Here is a 20,205-nt window from a genome sequence, read left to right as displayed (position 1 = left end):
AAACTTGTTTAGACTCTTGAGATCTAATATTGGACGGAAGGTTCCCTCCTTCTTGGGAACCACAAACAGGTTTGAATAAAACCCCTGCCCGAGTTCTTGGACTGGGACAATTACTCCCACGGAAACAAGGTCTTTTAAACAATGTAAGAATGCCTCTCTTTTTGTCTGGTTTGCAGATAACCTGGAAAGAAGAAACCTTCCCTGGGGGGGTGAAGGTCTTGAACTCCAGTTTATATCCCTGTGAGACTATTTCTATCGTCCAGGGATCCTGAACGTCCCGCGTCCAGGCCTAAACGAACAAAGAGAGTCATCCCCCAACCAGGTTCGGACCTGGGTCGGGGGCCCGACCTTCATGCAGATTTAGGCTCAGCAGCAGGCTTCTTGGCTTGTTTACCTTTTGCCCACTGAAAAGGTCTCCCAGTGGGCTTTGACTAGACATAGGTACCCTCCTGCCTGGGGGAGGCTGACAAAGCAATTCCCTTGAAGTTTCTGAAGGAATGAAAATTATTTTGTCGTCCCTTTAATTCATTCTTCTTGTCCTGAGGAAGGAGATGACCCTTACCTCCAGTAATGTCAGAAATGATCTCCTTCAAACCTGGTCCAAATAAAGTTTTCCCCTTATAAGGGATAGCTAGAAGCTTGGACTTGTCAGTGGACCAGGGCTTTAGCCATAAGGATCTGTGTGCTAAAATGGAGAAACCCGAACTCTTAGCAGCTAACTTAGTAATCTGTAAGGAAGCATCCTTAATAAAGGAGTTGGCCAACCTCAAGGCCTTGATCCTATCCTGGATTCCCTCCAATGGAGTCTCTGATCTAAAGGAGTCAGATAGGGCATCAAACCAATAAGCCACAGCACTGGTCACCGTAGCGATGCATGCGGCCTGTTGGAAAAGTAGACCCTGTTGTACATAAATCTTTTTAAGTAAACCCTCAATTTTTTTTAAATTTTTTTTATCCATAGGATCTTTGAAAGCACAACTATCCTCTATAGGACTAGTGGTATGCTTAGCCAGAGTAGAAATAGCTCCCTCTACCTTGGGAACCATCTGCCAATCTCCCTTAATAGCGTCTGCTATAGGGAACATCTTCTTGAAAGTAGGTGACGGAGAAAAAGGAATACCTGGTCTGTCCCATTCCTTAGCAATAACTCTGAAGTTCTCTTAGGGACTGGAAAAACTTCTGAGAAAGAAGGGACTTCAAAATATCTGTCAAGCTTACCCAGCTTCTCAGGGGCCACGACTATTGAGAAATCGCAGTTGTCTAAAATAACCAAAACCTCCCTGAGTAACAGGCGGATGTGTTCTAATTTAAATCTGAAAGATACCACTTCAGAATCAGTTAAAGGAGTAGAAATTTCACCTTCTGATAACATCTCCATACCCTCCAACTCAGCAACCTGGGAGGGTCCATCTGAGATCGCCACTAATGCATCAGAAACCTCACTAGTGTCCTTCCTTTTACGCTTGCCTTGAAACATTGGAAAGGCTGATAAGGCATCTGAAATAGTAGATGACATTAGGGTAGCCAGGTCCTTTAAGGAGACCTCCGATAAGGCTTGCGAAGGGTTAACAGTACAGGACGCTGCTTGCACAGGCATTAAACTTGGGACATTTGAGGAGAGAAATGTGGCATACTGCGAGACTCATCTAGAGACTCCTGGGAAGTACCCGCCCTAGAAAGGTTTTGCACATGTAAAATCTTATCCTTGTAGCTCAAGGCCCTCTCAATACATGAGGGACAAAAAGGCATTGGTGGTTCAACACAGGCACTCACGCACATAGAACAGTTGCTAGATTGCATAGCTTCCATGTCCACATCCATAACACAATTAAAAAAAAAAAACTCTAAAAAAAACAAACTTTTTTTTTTTTTTTTGCTTTTCAAATATAGTACTATAGAGTTACCACTATCAGCAATGAGCCTTAGGGCTTATTAGAATCCTATTTAGCTTAAGGGAGGATAATTCTGTTGAAAAAAAACCCTTAGAGAAAAAAACGTTACTGTGCCTTTAAATAATAAAACGTTAACACTTTTTTTCTGTCAGCAATGAAGATACTGAAAAAAACAAAGCATTTATAGTATAAGTCTTAACAATGACACCTCTACACCTCAGCAGCTCTGCTGAGGTGCCTACCTGCCCCACTGACCAACCGGAGCCCTGAGGAACCATCCGGAACTCAGCCACACTCAATTCTGCAACCTTCTGACTGATTCAATGAAAAAAAGAAAAAGAAAAAGCAAGTACTTCTGCTCCGGAGCTGAAGGACTGCACACTGAATCAGGAAATAGCGCGGGAGACGAAGCCCCGCCCCTCCTGAGCGTAGTACAAGTGAAATAAAATGAAGCCAAAATAAGTTAACCGTTTCCACCAAAAAATAACCACATCTGCACATTAAAAGTAAATTTTTTCTACTCTCCTCAGCCCTTGCCTGTACATCTAGCTGCCAAAATGTACTCTCTAAACTTAGAGAGTGTCTAGTGCCAGCATAATCACTGAAGAGCCCCAGTCAGATTATGCAACCTTGTAAAGAAAAGTGCTGACTTTTACTTCTGAGTCTGACCCCAGCAATAAAGAAAAGTTAGCACTTACCTTATATGCTGACCGACAGCAGGCCAACCCAGCTGGTGTAATAGGTCTTGTCCCTCTCAGAGCCATGTGGATACTGATTAGCCTGAGTTCACTGTTCCTTAGGCTGTCAGGATTAGGGCAGCCCAATAATATAGGAGGCGCAGTGAGAATTATGTCCCACCAGTTCCTATCGCTTTAAAGCCACCAAACGCCCTACTACAGAGACTGATCAGGTCTAGGCTACACCCTGGAGCAAAGCAGCACTCACTGGCACCACTTTGAAAACAAACTCTTGATTGAAGAATCTTTTCTAACACCTCACTTTGCCGTCTCCTATCACTAACACAGGCAAAGAGAATGACTGGGTTGGTAGGGAAGGGAGGAGCTATTTAACAGCTCTGCTGTGGGTGCTCTTTGCCTCCTCCTGCTGACCAGGAGGTGAATATCCCATAAGTAATGAAGATGATCCGTGGACTCGTCATGTCCTTAAGAGGAAATACAAGCAGTTTATCATCTGAATTTTAGGGGAACTATTAAATATATTATCCAGCTACTTGTGGGGTGGGCAAGGTTACCAGTCTCTCTTTCAGGCAGGGTCCATCTTTTTAAAATGGTGGGGTTGCCTAAACTTCTTTATCAATTGCAGATGCTCGCCCTTCTCCTTTCACAACAGGACATTAAATCCCTGCAGGCTGCTTTGGGACGCTTTATATGGAAGGGGGAAAAGCATAGAATAGGGAAATCCTTTCTTTTTATGCCACCAGACAGGGGAGGGCTTTGACTCCCAAATATTTTATGGTACAACTGGGCGATCCTGGCTAAATTGACACTGGACTGGTTGGTAGGGAATAATCACTTCACTATTCCTGTTCTCGAGGCATGCCTAACCAATCCAATAAATATCGCATTTCTCCCTCACGCTGACCTGACCTCACTGCCAACACACATACAAATTAATATACTCTATCGTGATCCGTTGAGGGCATGGGACAAGTTTTGTAGATTTTGGGGAATACAATGGTCCATGAGCAAATATTTGCCAATTCAGGGTAATCTACAGTTCCTTCCGGGTTACACTACAGAAACTTTTAGAATGTGGCGGCAGAAAGGGCTTACCACACTTAGACAACTAGTTAAACCCACTAACGCTGGACATTGTATCTTTTCAAGAGCTGCAACGTACGTTTGGTCTTCCTAGTAGTCACAGATTTGCTTACTTCCAATGCAGGCATTATATACATAAGTTGAAATCTGATGGTTTACTCTCGGTTAGTACAACCAATGTCGACAAGTTGTGCACCTTGGCTATGTCCAGGTCATATGCAATTGCCAACACATATAATCTACTACTCCAACACTGTGAGGGCCCCACTAGGCAACAGATAATATCTAAGTGGTCTGGTTTTGCTAGCTTAAAGGTAGACAAAGACCTTTTTTGAGGCTAGCTTGAGTAAGATACAGTCAATAACTATTTCTGCAAACTTGAGGGAATCACATCTGAAAATCCTACAGCAGGCTTATATAACTCCCAGTCTCCGCTCCATATGGGTACCCGGAGCTAGGAATATTTGTACAAAGTGTAGCTTTCCCTCACCAGACTGGATCCATCTGTTTTGGGACTGTCCCAAATTGTCTAGTTTTTGGAATAAAACTTCTTACTGGCTATCCAAACTGATTAAAAAAATCAGATACGCCTTTCCCCTCAGCATGTTATTTTTTTAATACCAACGGAAAGGAAACATAGTTTTGATACTTTTATTTTCACAGCTATTGTCTTGGCGAGGCAGCTGATCCTGTCTGGTTGAGCAAATAACAAAACTTCCCCCTTCCAATATTTTATAAAAAAAGGTTAATACCCAAATGTTGATAGAACAAGCAGATGTTAAGGGTGACCCCGAGAGAAGGATTAAAATATTTATGCATACGTGGGAGCCCTATTTGTTATATCTACCGGTCTCCGTTAGAGATAGAATTGTTTACCCTTTCAGAAACAGTCTCTATATCTTAAATGAAAACCTTAGGGGCAACTGATGTCTCTCCAGTCGTATTGACTAGCTGCTTTTTGACTGGGCTTGAGTCACTGGATAGTAAATCTCTCCTCCTTACATACATCCCCTGTTCCAGTCTTGGGTTCTGGTCTGTGGAGGGTGATCTGGAGGTACCCTGGGTACGTTATTATTTAAGTGTATTATTTAATTTATTTTCTTTTGTTTTAATTTTAATGTTGTTGTTGTTTGTATTGAAAATTTAAAAAAATTGGATTCAGACCACTCTTTGACGGGCTTGAAGACCTGTCTCCAGCTTTCCGGACTTTTCTTATCTTGCTTAAGAAAGACTTTACTGATTGAAAACATATTGCAAGGAACTTGCTTTACTTGGTCATATTTTTTACCACAATATATGTATTTATTTTCTTTTCTTTGTATGACCTGTCATGAGTGTAATGGATCCTGTTGCTATAAATAAAGTAATTTAAAAAAAAAATACAAGCAGTTAGTATGAGCAGCTACCATGAAGATAGTGCGCTCAAAGAGCATAATGATATATAAAAACCTTCAGAAGATCTGAAAAGGATTTTGGTGGAGCACATTAAAAATATATATTTTTTTAATAGAGCCTGCCCTTAAAGGGGGAAAGTCAAAATTAAACTTGCATGGTTCAGATACAGCATGTCATTTTAAGACACTTTAAAATTCACTTCTATTTTCAAATGTGCTTCGTTCTCTTAGTATCCATTGTTGAAAAATGAATACGCACATATCCTGAACTAGTGGGAGCTGCTGCTAATTGTCTCTTGTGACTGGCTAGTTAGATGTGTTCAGCTAGCTGCTAGTAGTGCAATGCTGTTACTTCAGCAAAGGATAACAATAGAATGAAGCAAATTTGACAATAGAAGTAAATTGGTAAGTTGTTTAAAATTGTATGTTCTATCTAAATCATAAAATAATTTTTTGGGGTTTCATGTCCCTTTAAGAGATTGCTTTATCCAAATTGGCCGTTATAAGTAGCATGCAATGCGATCACTACCCGGAAGGAACCTAAATCCCTCTCCTGATACAGGAGAACACACACACACACAATCTAATACAAGCAGGAATAAAAAGTATCCCACTCAGATAGCGGTAGCCTCTGATTGCCAGGGAAGCTGGAGGTGTCACTGCTGATATACTCCGCCAAATAAGGTGTAGGCTAAAGACAGTTTCCTAAGGCAGAAACAGACAAAGCGCTGTCAAAAAGTGTGGTACGCTGACGCAATGCGTAGAAAGCAAGCACATATGATTTACAGGCTCCTTACCCACCAAACACATAGAAGGGATCAAAGAGCTTAGGCGGCCCTTAACACCGCCGAAACCAGAATGTACCCACACTTCTCCAACCAATTATTAGGCAGTAATGATCCTCTTAGAGGAAAAACAAACTGAGAAAAAGCCTTCCCTGTGGATAGGGTAAACTTATACTCAAGAACAGGAGACCCTTATCTTTAGGGGCACGATCTACTGCACAAATCGCCCAGCCCAACAAAACCTGCTAGTGTCTGTTCTCTGACACAGCATGGCCATAACCAAGCCTAAGGCTGGAAAACAGGTTAACCCCATTGCTGCTGGAAAAAAGTTACAATGAGCGAAACAAAAGAGATCTTTATAAAAAATCATAGAAATATCTGTGTATATCCTTCACATGTTGTGATCTATCCCCTCTCATCCTTCATATAGAATCCTTTTACAAGGATTGTACTAAAAACATTGATAGTCAAAGCAGAGTATAATCCCTATCTGAAAGGGATTATGAAACTGCCGGCATACTTTCGGTAACATGTAAAGAAGACCTATCAGTCTTTTATTAACAAATTAAGCACAATCCCTTATAAAACACTGTGACCCTAGTAGATAAGCACATTTAACGTGCAGGGATAGGAAGCGTGAGGGTTATAATTAACACGCTTTATAAAGCCTGGGTCTTTACACTTACATTTGACCCTTCTAAGGCAAAAGGCGGCATTTCTCTGACACTGGCAGAAAAAGCAGTTAGCTGCTTCACCGCAACATACCTTAACTGAAAGATATTTAATAAATATACAGACCCATCATGAGGGTAGCAGGTCCCACTAGGTCCCTGATATCCCAGTCCTTCTCCATCCTGAGAAATAAATATGAAAGGACTTACCCTCCAGGGTCTTCAGCTGTGGAGCAGTCACAGCACATCCAGGTCTGTTAGCCTTATCCGACCGCTGACAGGGACTAGAAGATACAAGAAAAACAGAGTAACCAACCATGGTTTTCTATATAGGGGTAGCATAAATGTTGGAAGGTAAGCAAGGACTACCTCGCAGTCTTCCAACTGCTAAAAGCCACCATTACTCTTACTAAAGAGAATTACATGGACACAGCATAGCCCCAATCCTTGCTTGCAGGGAAAAGTACCAATTAAAGGATTAAAAACTTGATTTTCTCCAGACACCATGTTCACACACCCCCTACGATGTACACAGGCAAAGAATGACTGGGGATTGTGGGAAGTGGGAGGATACTTAAAAGCTTTGCTGGGGTGATTTGTGGACTCTCCATGCCATTGGAAAGTTAGTTTTCAATAGAGCGGCACCCATGACTAGAGGGAGGCGGAGAATAACCTCAATACTATGCTTATAAAGTATACTTAGTGTTTCATGTCCCTTTGAGGTAAAACGTTTAGTCTGGCTACAATGATTTTAGCAACAAACTATTTTTATCAGCCTTCCAGATTTTATATACTCTGCTAAAGAAAAAAAAGTTAATTGTTAAACCCGATGTAAAACCTTTCAGGTGCACTCAAGTAAATGTTCTCTAACTACATTTTCTAAGTAACTCCTGTCTTTTCCAGTAGATCATTCCCCAACCTAAAAAACAGGATTATTTTGTGATAACGACATAATATTTACTCCAGAAACTCCTTCTGGAGCTTGACTGAACCTAGAACTGCAATTTATCAAGATCAGATGATAAAAACATATAAGCTTGTCCCACTTCCTGATAACAGAATTTTCTAGAAGGTGGAAGTGATCAAATCCCATATTAAACCTCATGAATCTGAAATACAAATATTTAAAAGGTGACAAGTGTCTGTTTTTGATAATTAATTAATCTGTAAAACTACAGTAGTTGTTGGAAATGATTCTAGTTTATCTAAGAAAAAACTGAGGTTTGGAAAACAGTCTTGAAAAATCTCAGTCCACTACTAGTTTGTCACCAATACATTTTTGTGCTACTAGCTGAGCCAAATAATTCTCTACCACCTTGCATTGGTCAGAAGTGTATAGGAAAAATGGGATGTAATAAGACATTCTGTTGTGCGGTGTTTTTGAATTCCAGACAATATCCTCTTCAGAATTTCTAGGTCCAAAATCATCAGCTATACAGGTGGGCAGGCCTGAGCCAAGCAACCAGGGCTGCGAATAAAAAGCAGCCCTGGAAAATTTGGAGACCAGCCCTATTTTCTGTTGACTCAGTATAACACGCACACCCCACTTTTCACAAAGGTGATTACTGGGATACTCCTTTACCTAATATTTTTTATTCAGAATTATATTATAGTAGTTTGTATTAAAAGAAGTGCCAGACTGTTATATAGACAACCCAACGGCATCCATTAATCACCCCTTTAAATTGTAGTTTTTGCTGCCCATCTGCTGCAGCCCACCAGGAAATCTCCCGGTATCCTGGTAGGCCAATCCAGCGTTGCAAGCAATCGAAACTGGGTGAACTAAAAATGCAAAATACTTACTAGGCACTCTTATTTGATAATGATTTAATACAGTAAGGGCCTCGACTGCTTCAGTCTTTGATTCCCATTCAAGGAGACCAGACAGTGTTTTAGAAGAAGCTGCAGAAATAAAAGTTAAGCCTGATTAGAAATGATCATAACAAGCATTTGTCTTTTAATTAACTATAAAATAGAATATATACTAACGTTTTGCATCGAACACTTTGAATTTAATGAACCTGGATACACCATGGTCGTCACAAAGCTGAAGGAAAATAGAAGAAAAACAGATGGAAAGTTAAAGACACCAGGAGATTAGTCATTAAGCGATTGTAATATTTATCATTAATACAAATATGCATTATATATTTAAAGGGCCATAATAGTTAAAAGGACTATCGACCCTAAACTACACTACTGACCCTACACTACACTACTGTTTACTTAACCCCTGCAAAAGGATCAGCTTTGCTTTCTACTCGAGACCGGCAGTGCTCAGCGGGTCCCAAGCAGCACTTATGTGTGTTTGACCCCCTTGCAGATGTTGAGACACACAGTATTGTAGGGTTGGTAGTCTTAAACCTAAAGCATGACATTTTTCAACTATAATTGCCCTTTAACAATGTTGAAAGTCAGTTTTAAATGTGCCATTATACAGATTTCACACCTGTTTTCAAAAGTTTCAAACTATTTCTAAAATAATACTTTTGAATCAACAGCATATACCAGTGTGCACTGAACAAGTATGTACTCTGAATTTATAAATCCATAAATGGAACATTAAAGTCAGTTTTTTTTATTTATGCATCAGAAAAGAAATTATTCTCAGCATTAGAACATGCAAACCAAATGTTTGAAAACCATTTAAAATTGTCATTTTGTCAGCAAAAATATTCATTATTTTGCGGGCTTAGATAAAGCCCTTGAACAGCCTCTCTGGAGCAGCTTTTATCTCCCTTCCTTTGCTGCAGCCAATTAGGGACAAATATAAACAAGCTCAACACATATTAAACAATCTCTGTGCAGGATGTAGGAATGTTAAGGTAAAACCATTTTCAAAGATAAATTACAGGTATGTAAAATAAATAGTAAAAATGCACTGCATTTTTGTTTTTGTTTAATTTATGCATAATTAATTAACGGAGGAAGATATTTCGAATTTACTGTCATTTTAAACTCAAAAGGCTCCATGTATGAAGCAGCTAAAGCTGCTCCGGAGCCCTTGCGGGGCAGGTTTGTATATGCGAGCCTGCTTCCCGCAATGTAAGAAGCAGCGGTCATTAGACCGCTGCTTCTAACACCCTACGCCACCTCTGAGGTGGCAAGGGAAAATCACAGAGAGCTCTCTCGCTCTCTCTCTCGGTGACTGATAGCCCCTTCAGACGCGCAAATGAAGGAACGGGCATTACACACTGCAATGAGTATGTAATGATACATACGGGCCAGTGGTTCAATAGATCCGCTGCCCGTATGTAGCGAAGGCAGGAGGACAGCTTGGCAAGTTGAGAAGCTGTCCACCCACCTGTTGGTACATGGAGCCCAAAATGTAATCCTACATAAAATGTTTAATTGTACATAGTAAATACAGTAATTTCCTTTACCCGCTTTTTTTATGTAATTAAAAATGTGTTCCTTGTCCCACTCCTCTAGACACACTGAAGTGTAACTTGCAGATTTTAGATCACTGACCCTGATACATTCTGCACAGTGATTGCTTGATCAGTGCAGATACTTATTGATTTCTGCCTATAATTGAAAAGTACATTTTAATAATTTTATTTAAAAAAAAAAATCTGGATTTCTGTATTCCGGATTTTGGGGATTTGTACTTGTATATCTGAAGTGCAGAAGCAATTAAGTTCTTTTATCAAACATTATATAATATGAGATTAATTTCATGTCCCTTTAATGAATAAATGTGTTGAAGATTTAACCTTTACCTTCTGGAAGAGTTCTTCATCCACGCACAGGGGAACATTGTAGTAATGCAGAACACAAGATGGTGGCTGTATGATGTTTTTAGAGGCTTGTCCAACACTGGTAAATCTATTATTTTTGCTCATGGCAAAGTCCTTGTAGCTACTTGTACCATCTGCCAGCTCAAATATCTGGCTTGGAACTACTGAATGCTGCCTGGACACACTGTAATTACAAGAATAAGTCATTTAACTGAAGCATTAGAATAAATAAATATGATAATGTAGTAAATCATAGTGACAGCTTAATGGACATTGAGATTAGTGCACTCACATCGCTGATTTCCAAAACAAGCAAGCAAGTAACTAAAAAACTATCAAATTATTAGAGCCCCTATAATTATTTTCTGGAAAAGATGATTTTGCTAATAAATCATGAAAATAATAAGAAAAAAATTGTGATCTATATGAAAGAAAAATTAAACATTAAAATAGTTTTTGGATGAAAAAGAGACAGTAAAGTAAAAGCAATTTTAAACATTCCAATTTACTTCTTTTATCAAATTTGCTCTGTTCTCTTAGTATCCTTTGTTGAAGAGTAGGTTTAGGAGCAGCAATGCACTTCAATGAGCGAATACAAGTCCAATCCCATTAAGGAGTAATTTGTAACATACAAAGTTTATGTATAAACTCACCAACAATGTAAGGAATCACTACTCATGCAATGGTTGTACATTTATTAAAACTAAGGCAACATACACATTTGCCTTCTTAAAGGGACAGTGTGCTAAAATAAAAATTCTATCATGTATATGGAAGAGCAGCAGTAAAATGTTCAAATCGTTTTTGTTTTGAAAAAAAAAAAACTGCTTAGTAAAAGCAGTTTAAATTTAATGTGAAACCAACAGGAAGAACATAATGGTGTACAACTGGGGCTGATAGGGAAAACTCACAAAAAGCACAGAAACATTTATTTTCAAACAACAAAGCAATGTAATACAGTTTTAACAATTTAGACGGATCAGAAATTTTATTTGGAGTATCTTGTCGCTTTAATCATTTGTGTCATACAATCAACTAGTACTCCTCTTAATTTATGCAATAACCTGCTGCTTAACTAGCCACATGGCACATACTTTACCTAGGTGTTATAGAGACATTAATATACGCAGATATAAATGATAGGAAACATATTTCTTTACAAGGGTTCTATCTGAGGGCACGACCTGCTACACCAGAGCAGGAGGGCAGTGATGCAAGACATAAATAGTGAGCAATGAGTCAGACAAGAAGCACGATGACGGATTTGACAGGAAGTTGATATTGCAAAAAGTACTAGATGTTATCGTATTTTAACCCAACTCTCACCTGTGAACATATATTTAAAGAACAAAATTCAAAATGATTTGACCTCACTAAATTTCAGCTGTCTTATAACCAACTGATCACAATCATTTTTTCCCCCCACTTTGGGTGACCCTTATATGTTTGATATTCATTTGACACCTGCTTTATTTTTTATATGTCACTCACCAACAGCTCCCTTAAAAGGAACATCAATTTGCTGGGCACAACTATAGTAGATGGTTACTACCCACCAGGACTTGCAGCTCTGGTAAAGCTCTGCATTTTATACTGGGCGTCGCCATCTTGTAGCTTGCGTATTGTTGCATCCTGTGATTGGAGCAGTGCACGTTCACAGATCTGCTTTTTTGATAGCTCTACCTTGCACTTCAGTTTAGCTCACATAATAGAGAGCAGAACTGTTACATTTTTTGCACAATTTAAAAGTTTCATAACAAATGTAAACTCCAAGATGGCGGTGCCCAGTGTGAAGATGCAGAGCTTCACTAACTGATAATTATAAGGGGTTAACATAAGAGAATGACACAGGTACAGGAGGAAAAACAATAGCATAACGACTAGAAGCCTGCTACTGTAGTTGTACTCAACAGATTAATGTCCCTTTAACTAAATAATTATATAAAATTAATAATACTGAGAGCTAATAAGAAGAGACAATATTAAATAAAATATATGTTACACATTATTAAATGGACAAGGAAACCAAACAAACGGATATGAAACCCCAAAATGTTTCTTTTTGATATAGACAGAGCTTACCATTTTAAAAAAAGTTTCAAATTCACTTCTATTATCAAATTTGCTGTGTTCCCATGATATTCTGTGTTGAAGGGATACCTGGGTAGGCATCTGGAGCACTACATGGCAGGAAATAGTGCTGCCATTTAGTGCTCTTGCAAATGGATAGCAAAATTGCTGCCATATAAGGCTCCAGAACACGTGCACGCTCCTGAAATTACGTCCAGGGCTGCCACTAGAAATTTTGGGGCCACTGACTCCCACCCCCTAGCCAATCAAAAATACATCCTGCCTCTTGTCATGGTCCTCGGGTCTTCCACAAATCGCCAAAAAAAAATCAAAATTTGAATGATAGACAGTGCTGTCAGTGAGAGTCTCGGGACATGAATGCTGGTGGGCGGGGCTTTTGTGAGTGACATCATCGGATTCGGAACTACGGGGCTCGGTAAAAAAAAATAAAAAATAGTACATTACACTTGTTATGTCAGTGGGCACCTGACTGTAGTCACCCCTGTCACCCCCTGATGGCGGCCCTGATTACGTCCCTGCTATTCCACAAAAGATAAGAGAGCAAAGAAAAATGGACAACAGAATTAAAATTAGAAAGTTGTGTAAAATTGCATGCTCCGTCTAAATCATGAAAAAATAAATACATTTTGTGTTGTGTGTCTCTTCAGACAGAAGTAAACTGTGAATTTTTTGTCTTGAACTGTATGTTTTATGATTAGAACTGCTCTCTTCCACTTGATAACCACTGTTAAAACCCTCTCCATGAGGGCTTACTGAAGAAGGCTCAGGAGCATGCATGTGTTGAAAGAACTATATCTCAGCAGTGTGTGTACAGCTCTGCCCTTACTTACTACTAGTCGCTCACTATTTGGATGGTTCCAATTCAAAAACGACATATGCACTCTCTGTTTGTTTTCAAGTGCTTCTAGCTATACAGCTTAAAGGGATATTAAACCCAAACATTTTCTTTTGTGATTCAGACACAGCATTTACTTTTTAAAACATGTCCATTTTACTTCTATTATCACATTTGCAAGTGCTGCCATCTAGTGCTCAAGCAAATGGATAACATTATTTCAAGACTGCTGCCATATAAGGCTCCAGACATGTTCACGCTCCTGAGCTTACCTCCCTGCTTTTCAACAAAAGATACCAAGAGAATGAGGAACTATTTGACAAAAGAAGTAAATTAGAACGTTGGTTAAAATTGTATGCTCTGACTGAATCATGAAACAAAAAATTGGGGTTTCATGTCCCTTTAACATAGAGTTTCAGCCTACAGCGGCTGAGTCGTCTGCAGGTTACAAGATACTAAAAAGAACTGATAATAGTACTTTTTTTTTCTTTCATTCTGTCTTACACAATAATCTAAAAGTTGTAAGACCCCTGGATGCCCCAAACCCCTGATTGAGAATTAGTAGGCTAGACAGATAAAACAATCTGTGTAATAGGAGGGTGCTTTAACGGAGAATTTACTTGGTGTTTAGTTACAAACATTGATGTGTATTGCCCGGCCCCTCTTTACAGCTACACCATTTTTGGGGATAAGGGAAAAGTAAATACCCCATCAGGGGTGAATATCTGTACAATTGTGAGATAGAAGTTCATTGGTTGAAAGACAATGCACACATCTGTGTTGATGGATGGTGATATCCATAGCAATATCTTTTTCAATTCAATAATAAAAAAAAAACAAATACATTTTAAAATGTTCTCTTTCAGTTATAAAAAAATAAATTGATGTCCCTTTAAGAGACAAGAGCATCTATTATGTGATCAAGCTGGTTCTTAGAGCTGTTGTAAAGTAAGAATGAAATGAAAATAGTTTATTTCATTACCAAACATTGAGTCGCTTTCCAAAAATCTTCACGTTATTTAGATGTGTGACTGCTCTTTCAACTGCATATTCATCACCCATTTCCACAAGAGCTGTGCCTGGAATTGTCTTCATAAACTTTACCTGTGGTTATAAAAGGCAATATTAGCTCAAACGGATACATTCATCTTTATGAAGGTTGTGTGCATACAGATTTATCTATCTTTATTTGTAACAAGCTGTTAGTCTGGGAATAAAAAGACAAAGAGCAAACTAGCAGTTTAAAACAGAATATGGAATCCCTGTCCTAAAGAGCAAACAATCTAATTAAAAGACGTATAGACATGTAGGTGATCAGCTAAAGGGAGAGTAAACACCTATTAATTACATGACATTTCTGTTGTGTCTAAACATTATTAAAACAAATTAAAATCCTTTTTACTTGATTTGTTTTTCGATTGCCAAACTCCACCCACCATTTGCCATATTTGGAGAAGCCAATCTAGGCTTTAGTTTGCTGACAACAAGGTTATCTACAGTGATATTATTATAAAGTGCATTGTTTTGCAGTTGTTATCTAATAACCTATTCGGGACATATATGTAGCAGAGTTAGCCTTGAGAGGTCTGCAGGGTATATTTACAGCTCTGAGAATTGAAAACAATTTTCAGTGCTTTGCCATGAAAAGGGGGCAAAATATATAAAAGAAATATATTGGAAAGATGTTTCATGCTGCATAACTAAACATTTTACATTCAAATCTCAAGGTGTTTACTGTCACTTTAAGCATACCAGCTATGCCAGAAAGCTTTTTTTGGATAAAGAAGTTTAAGAGGAATTCTGGCCAATGGTCCACTCGTGTTTGGTAGAAGCAGCATAACGGAACGGGAGGGCACATAAGGGATGGGTTGGGGCAGAGGTTTGTGTGTTATGGATGAAGCTGGGGTAGGCCTTGCGCTCCTGCCCTCTTGTTTCACACATATATATATATATATATATATATATATATATATATATATATATATATATGTGTGTGTTTACATATACGCCCACTATCGTCACATGTAGTACACATGGGGCGTGTTCTCCACTGACAATACGATCATCTCACTCCGAGGCTGTAAGGTTAATGCAGCGTTTTTGGTGAGTTGTTGATTATGGTGGTATCTGTCCCTACGACGTTTTTAGATGTATGACTACATTCTAATAAAACCCTCTAAACATTGCAGTAATACAATAGTCACTATACTAATAATAAAGTATTTTCACTGCTTGTAAGTAACAAGCTTAACGTACCTTCATTACCGCTACGCATAGTTTCAGTTTAGTTTAATTTTCATACCGAACACACTGATGTATACACATCACTAGGTTTGAACGATACTCATATCTAATTATTATTGGTTTCCATAACAAACACACAACACACTAGTTGTCTTACTTAGCACTTGATTTTTAACAGATTATAGTGAATATATGTATGTATATAATATGAGACACTGATCACTGCTGTTTTGCTTTGTTCATGCTTTGTGTATGTTTTGAAATTGTTACTAGAAGTTACTATGGCAACAGCGTTTGGCACAATTTTTGAATCACTGGGGGAGGGATTAAGCCTTTATCTTCACTTGGTTTGATGTGATTGTTTGTCTGAGGAAGGGGAGTGTGTCCCAGAAACGTTACACAAATAAAACCCACATTGGAAATTAAAAGACCAGCGAGTGCCGCATCTTTGACTTTTACACTATTACCTGTTGGCACCCTGGCGGTTGATTGAAAGGTGAGAATGCACTCTACTCTGGAATATATATATATATCTCAATAAAACACAAGTACAATATAGAAAATAAATAGAGGGAAACTATGAATATACCTACTGCATATAAGGGAATGGCTAGGTTGAACAATCCTCTTGGCTAGTTTACCTTTTCTATGTTGCCATACAGACAGAATAGATTGAAAACTCTGGAGCAATTCATTTTTTCTGGATGTAGAACGCTAACCATGGCTACCGAGCCTACAGCAGGTCCTCCATGCATGTACGAGGAGGATGCTTGTGGCAAAGGATAAGAGACCAGTTCAGGGGTATCTCTAGATCCCATCCTATAGCGATTTGGTAATGGCAACAAAGGACCGTGGGAATCTAAAGTGAGAAGAAAAAAAAAGTATTGGTCATTACAATATAAAAAATAAAAATAAATGAAGAAAATATACATATGATAAATAAACTTCTGATTTAATGGCATTGATAAAGCGATCAACAACCTCCTTTATGCTTGACAATGGTAAAAAAAAAAAAAAGGAGCATAAGAACCTATACATAAAAATGTATTGAATCTAAACAAATAGAAACTACAGTATCCCACAAAAGTGAGTACACCCCTCACATTTTTGTAAATATTTAATTATATCTTTTCATGTGACAACATTGAAGAAATTACACTTTGCTACAATGTAAAGTAGTGAGTGTACAGCCTGTATAACAGTGTAAATTTGCTGTCCCCTCAAAGTAACAACACACAGCCATTAATGTCTAAACTGTTGGCAACAAAAGTGAGTACACCCCTAAGTGAAATGTCCAAATTGGGCCCAAAGTGTCAATATTTTATTATTTTCCAGCACTGCCTTAACCCTCTTGGGCATGGAGTTCACCAGAGCTTCACAGGTTGCCACTGGAGTCCTCTTCCACTCCTCCATGATGACATCACGGAGCTGATGGATGTTAGAGACCTTGCACTCCCCCACCTTTCGATTGAGGATGCATCGCAGATGCGGAATAGGGTTTAGGTCTGGAGACATGCTTGGCCAGTCCATCACCTTTATCCTCAGCTTCTTTAGCAAGGCAGTTGTCATCTTAAAGGTGTGTTTAGGATCGTTATGTTGGAATAATGCCCTGCGGCCCAGTCTCAGGAGGGAGGGGATCATGCGCCGCTTCAGTATGTCACAGTACATGTTGGCGTTCATGGTTCCCTCAATGAACTGTAGCTCTCCAGTGCCGGTAGCACTCATGCAGGCCCAGACCATGACACTCCCACCACCATGCTTGACTGTAGGCAAGACACACTTGTCTTTGTACTCCTCACCTGGTTGCCACCACACACGCTTGACACCGTCTGAACCAAATACGTTTATCTTGGTCTCATCGGACTACAGGACATGGTTCCAGTAATCCATGTCCTTAGTCTGCTTGCCTTCAGCAAACTTTTTGCGGGCTTTCTTGTGCATCATCTTTAGAAGAGGCTTCTTTCTGGGACGACAGCCATGCAGACCAATTTGATGCAGTGTGCAGCGTATGGTCTGAGCACTTACAGGCTGACCCCCCACCCCTTCAACCTCTGCAGCAATGCTGCCAGTGTTCATACGTCTATTTCCCAAAGACAACCTCTGGATATCCCGCTGAGCACGTGCACTCAACTTCTTTGGTCGACCATGGCGAGACCTGTTCTGAGTGGAACCTGTTCTTTGAAACCGCTGTATGGTCTTGCCCATCGTGCTGCAGCTCAGTTTCAGGGTCTTGGCAATCTTCTTATAGCCTAGGCCATCTTTATGTAGATAGCGCTGCGGAATCTGTTGGCACTCTACAAATAACTGATAATAATAATAATGTAGAGCAACAATTCTTTTTTTCAGATCCTCAGAGAGTTCTTTGCCATGATGTGCCATTTTGAACTTCCAGTGACCAGTTTGAGAGAGTGTGAGAGCAATAACACCAAATTTAACACACCTGCTCCCCATTCACACCCGAGACCTTGTAACACTAACGAGTCACATGACACAGGGGAGGGAAAATGGCTAATTGGGCCCAATTTGGACATTTCCACTTAGGGGTGTACTCACTTTTGTTGCCAATAGTTTAGATATTAATGGCTGTGTGTTGAGTTATTTCGAGGGGACAGCAAATTTACACTGTTATACAGGCTGTACACTCACTACTTTACAGTGTAGTAAAGTGTAATTTCTTCAGTGTTGTTGTCACATGAAAAGATATAATAAAATATTTACAAAAATGTGAGGGGTGTACTCACTTTTGTGGGATACTGTATATGCATTGCTGTTTGCCTTGATTATAATTTTTTAGATTATGTATAGATACGGACTAGAGTTTAACATATTTTTTTAATGTTAAAGGGACACTCAAATCAAAATAAACTTTTATGATTCATATGGAGCATGCAGTTTTAAGAAGATGAGAGTGATGGAGCTCTGAGACGCCAATTTTGAAAAGAGCAAACACATGAGGATTTGCTTTATGGCATCTTGCAGACATCGGACACAACTTTGGACAGATCGTTGTTACACCGGAGAGGTGCGAAGCAACTATTGAGCTAGTGGTATGGATATCTTGCCCCTGCTACGGAATACAGTAACCTAATTGAAAGCAAAGCCACTGCCGCTCTACTTACACACAGAGGAGGACGACAAGCTTAGTTCCCAACGAACGGCTAACACAGTGACTGCCCTATTAATTTATATCTTGGGTTCTACGTCTGTACTATAAGCAGTCTTGAACAGTTTTGCTTTTTTTAATTGGGATATGTACATTCCCTCACTGTATGTCTATGCAGAGAAGAAATACTGAGACACTTAGATCCCCAGGTACTATACTTCCCAGGTATAGCTCCCTTGGATTTTAAAAGGGGGTCCTAGGGTAAGTAGGGGTGTAGTGTTCTCGGTTCGATTTCCCAATCACTTTTGACTGTTTAAATCATTAGATGCCTGTGTATCCTTTATTTCCACGCCTGAATTGTGACTTTCATCTTATATCCCTGACCATATCTGTCCTAGATATACCCCTTTGGAGTACTCTGGGGGGTCTAGGTGTACAGAAGGGGTTAGCGGTTCACTATGTTAGCTTTGTTCACTCTTACCACTTTGTGTTTATAATCTCTGTGACCGGTCACTTAATTGGAGGAGATTACGTGTGGTATTTATTCCAAACATTTTTTTGATGTAATTATTTTGCATTGAAGTGTTTATGGTTATTCAGTGAGCCCGATGCCATTCTTGAGTTATATGTATCTAATCTGATCCCTATATAAAATTATATTTCAGAAGAGTGCTGTATTCCCTGTCTTATTTTGACACATATACTTATGTGTTTAACTCTCTCTTTGTATGGTGGTTCATACGTTTGTAAAGGGTATGCACCGAATTTTCATGTAGATTTTTATCTTTGCAGATTTATCTGCGTAGAGGTGTAAGCGACAGATTAGTATAACCACTAAATAGATGGTCTGCCTGGTTCCTTCTCCACCCTATATGTTAGCAGTTTTAAGACCCTTTCAAATTGACTTCCATTATCACATTTTGCAGTCTTTTTATAATCACATTTTCGGGGGAACAAGATCCTACTGAGCATGTGCACAAGCTCACAGGGTATACGTATACTAGTCTGTGATTGGCTGATGTCTGTCACATGATACAGGGGGCCGGATACTTGTGTGTGGGGGGGGGAATCTACTGCTTTTTTGAAATTCAGAGTAGGTGCTAAATCATTGTCTTTTTATGATGCACTTGTTAATTATGCAATTCTACTGTATTGAGTGGTCCTTTAAGATCTATATTGTTTTTTTAAACTACAAAACCTAAATGATAGAGCCAGCACTGTTTTTTATTTTACTAAAATATTTATTCTTCAGTATTTTTGTAATCGTTGAGTTTAGTTGGAAGCTAACGTATTGTGGCAGTTAAGGAACCATGTAAAAAGAGACCTTCATGTGGTTTATAGCCCTATAACCATGTTGCAAACTGCTGTAAATAACTCATTATTTTGTGAATTGTATTTTATATTTTTATGCAATTTACCATACTGTTTGTCTGGGTTTAAAGGGACAGTAAAGTTAAAATTACATTTTTACGATTGGGGTAGAGTATGCAATTTTAAACCACTTTCCAATTTAACATCTAAGCACAGCTGTCAGCTGAGAGTACAATACACTTCTGTGTTTTGTATGTATATAGAAGAGATTACATATAGGTTGTGACAATCTTTTGTGTTCTCAGTGTGTGTGACTGTAGGTTAGAAAAGTGATTGACACGGTTTGATGTAAAGTCAA

The 20,205-nt window shown here is 39.0% G+C and overlaps 1 protein-coding gene across 1 annotated transcript in view; it reads right to left on the bottom strand.

Annotated features, from left to right (window-relative positions):
• HNRNPLL (heterogeneous nuclear ribonucleoprotein L like) overlaps positions 1-20,205 on the bottom strand; it is a 106,914-nt gene that overhangs the window by 9,570 nt on the left and 77,139 nt on the right. Inside the window, exons 8-12 of the mRNA XM_053711932.1 lie at positions 16,075-16,292; positions 14,172-14,293; positions 10,246-10,447; positions 8,513-8,570; positions 8,327-8,425 (exon numbers count right to left, since the gene is read on the bottom strand). Coding sequence (XP_053567907.1) covers positions 8,327-8,425; positions 8,513-8,570; positions 10,246-10,447; positions 14,172-14,293; positions 16,075-16,292 — 699 coding nt within the window. The remainder of the gene's footprint in view (positions 1-8,326; positions 8,426-8,512; positions 8,571-10,245; positions 10,448-14,171; positions 14,294-16,074; positions 16,293-20,205) is intronic.

This window comes from Bombina bombina, chromosome 4 (genome assembly GCF_027579735.1).
Source record: "Bombina bombina isolate aBomBom1 chromosome 4, aBomBom1.pri, whole genome shotgun sequence".
Classification (NCBI taxonomy): Eukaryota; Metazoa; Chordata; class Amphibia; order Anura; family Bombinatoridae; genus Bombina; species Bombina bombina.
The sequence above is the reverse complement of the archived record's forward strand: the minus strand, read 5'-3'. Positions and strand labels throughout refer to the sequence as shown.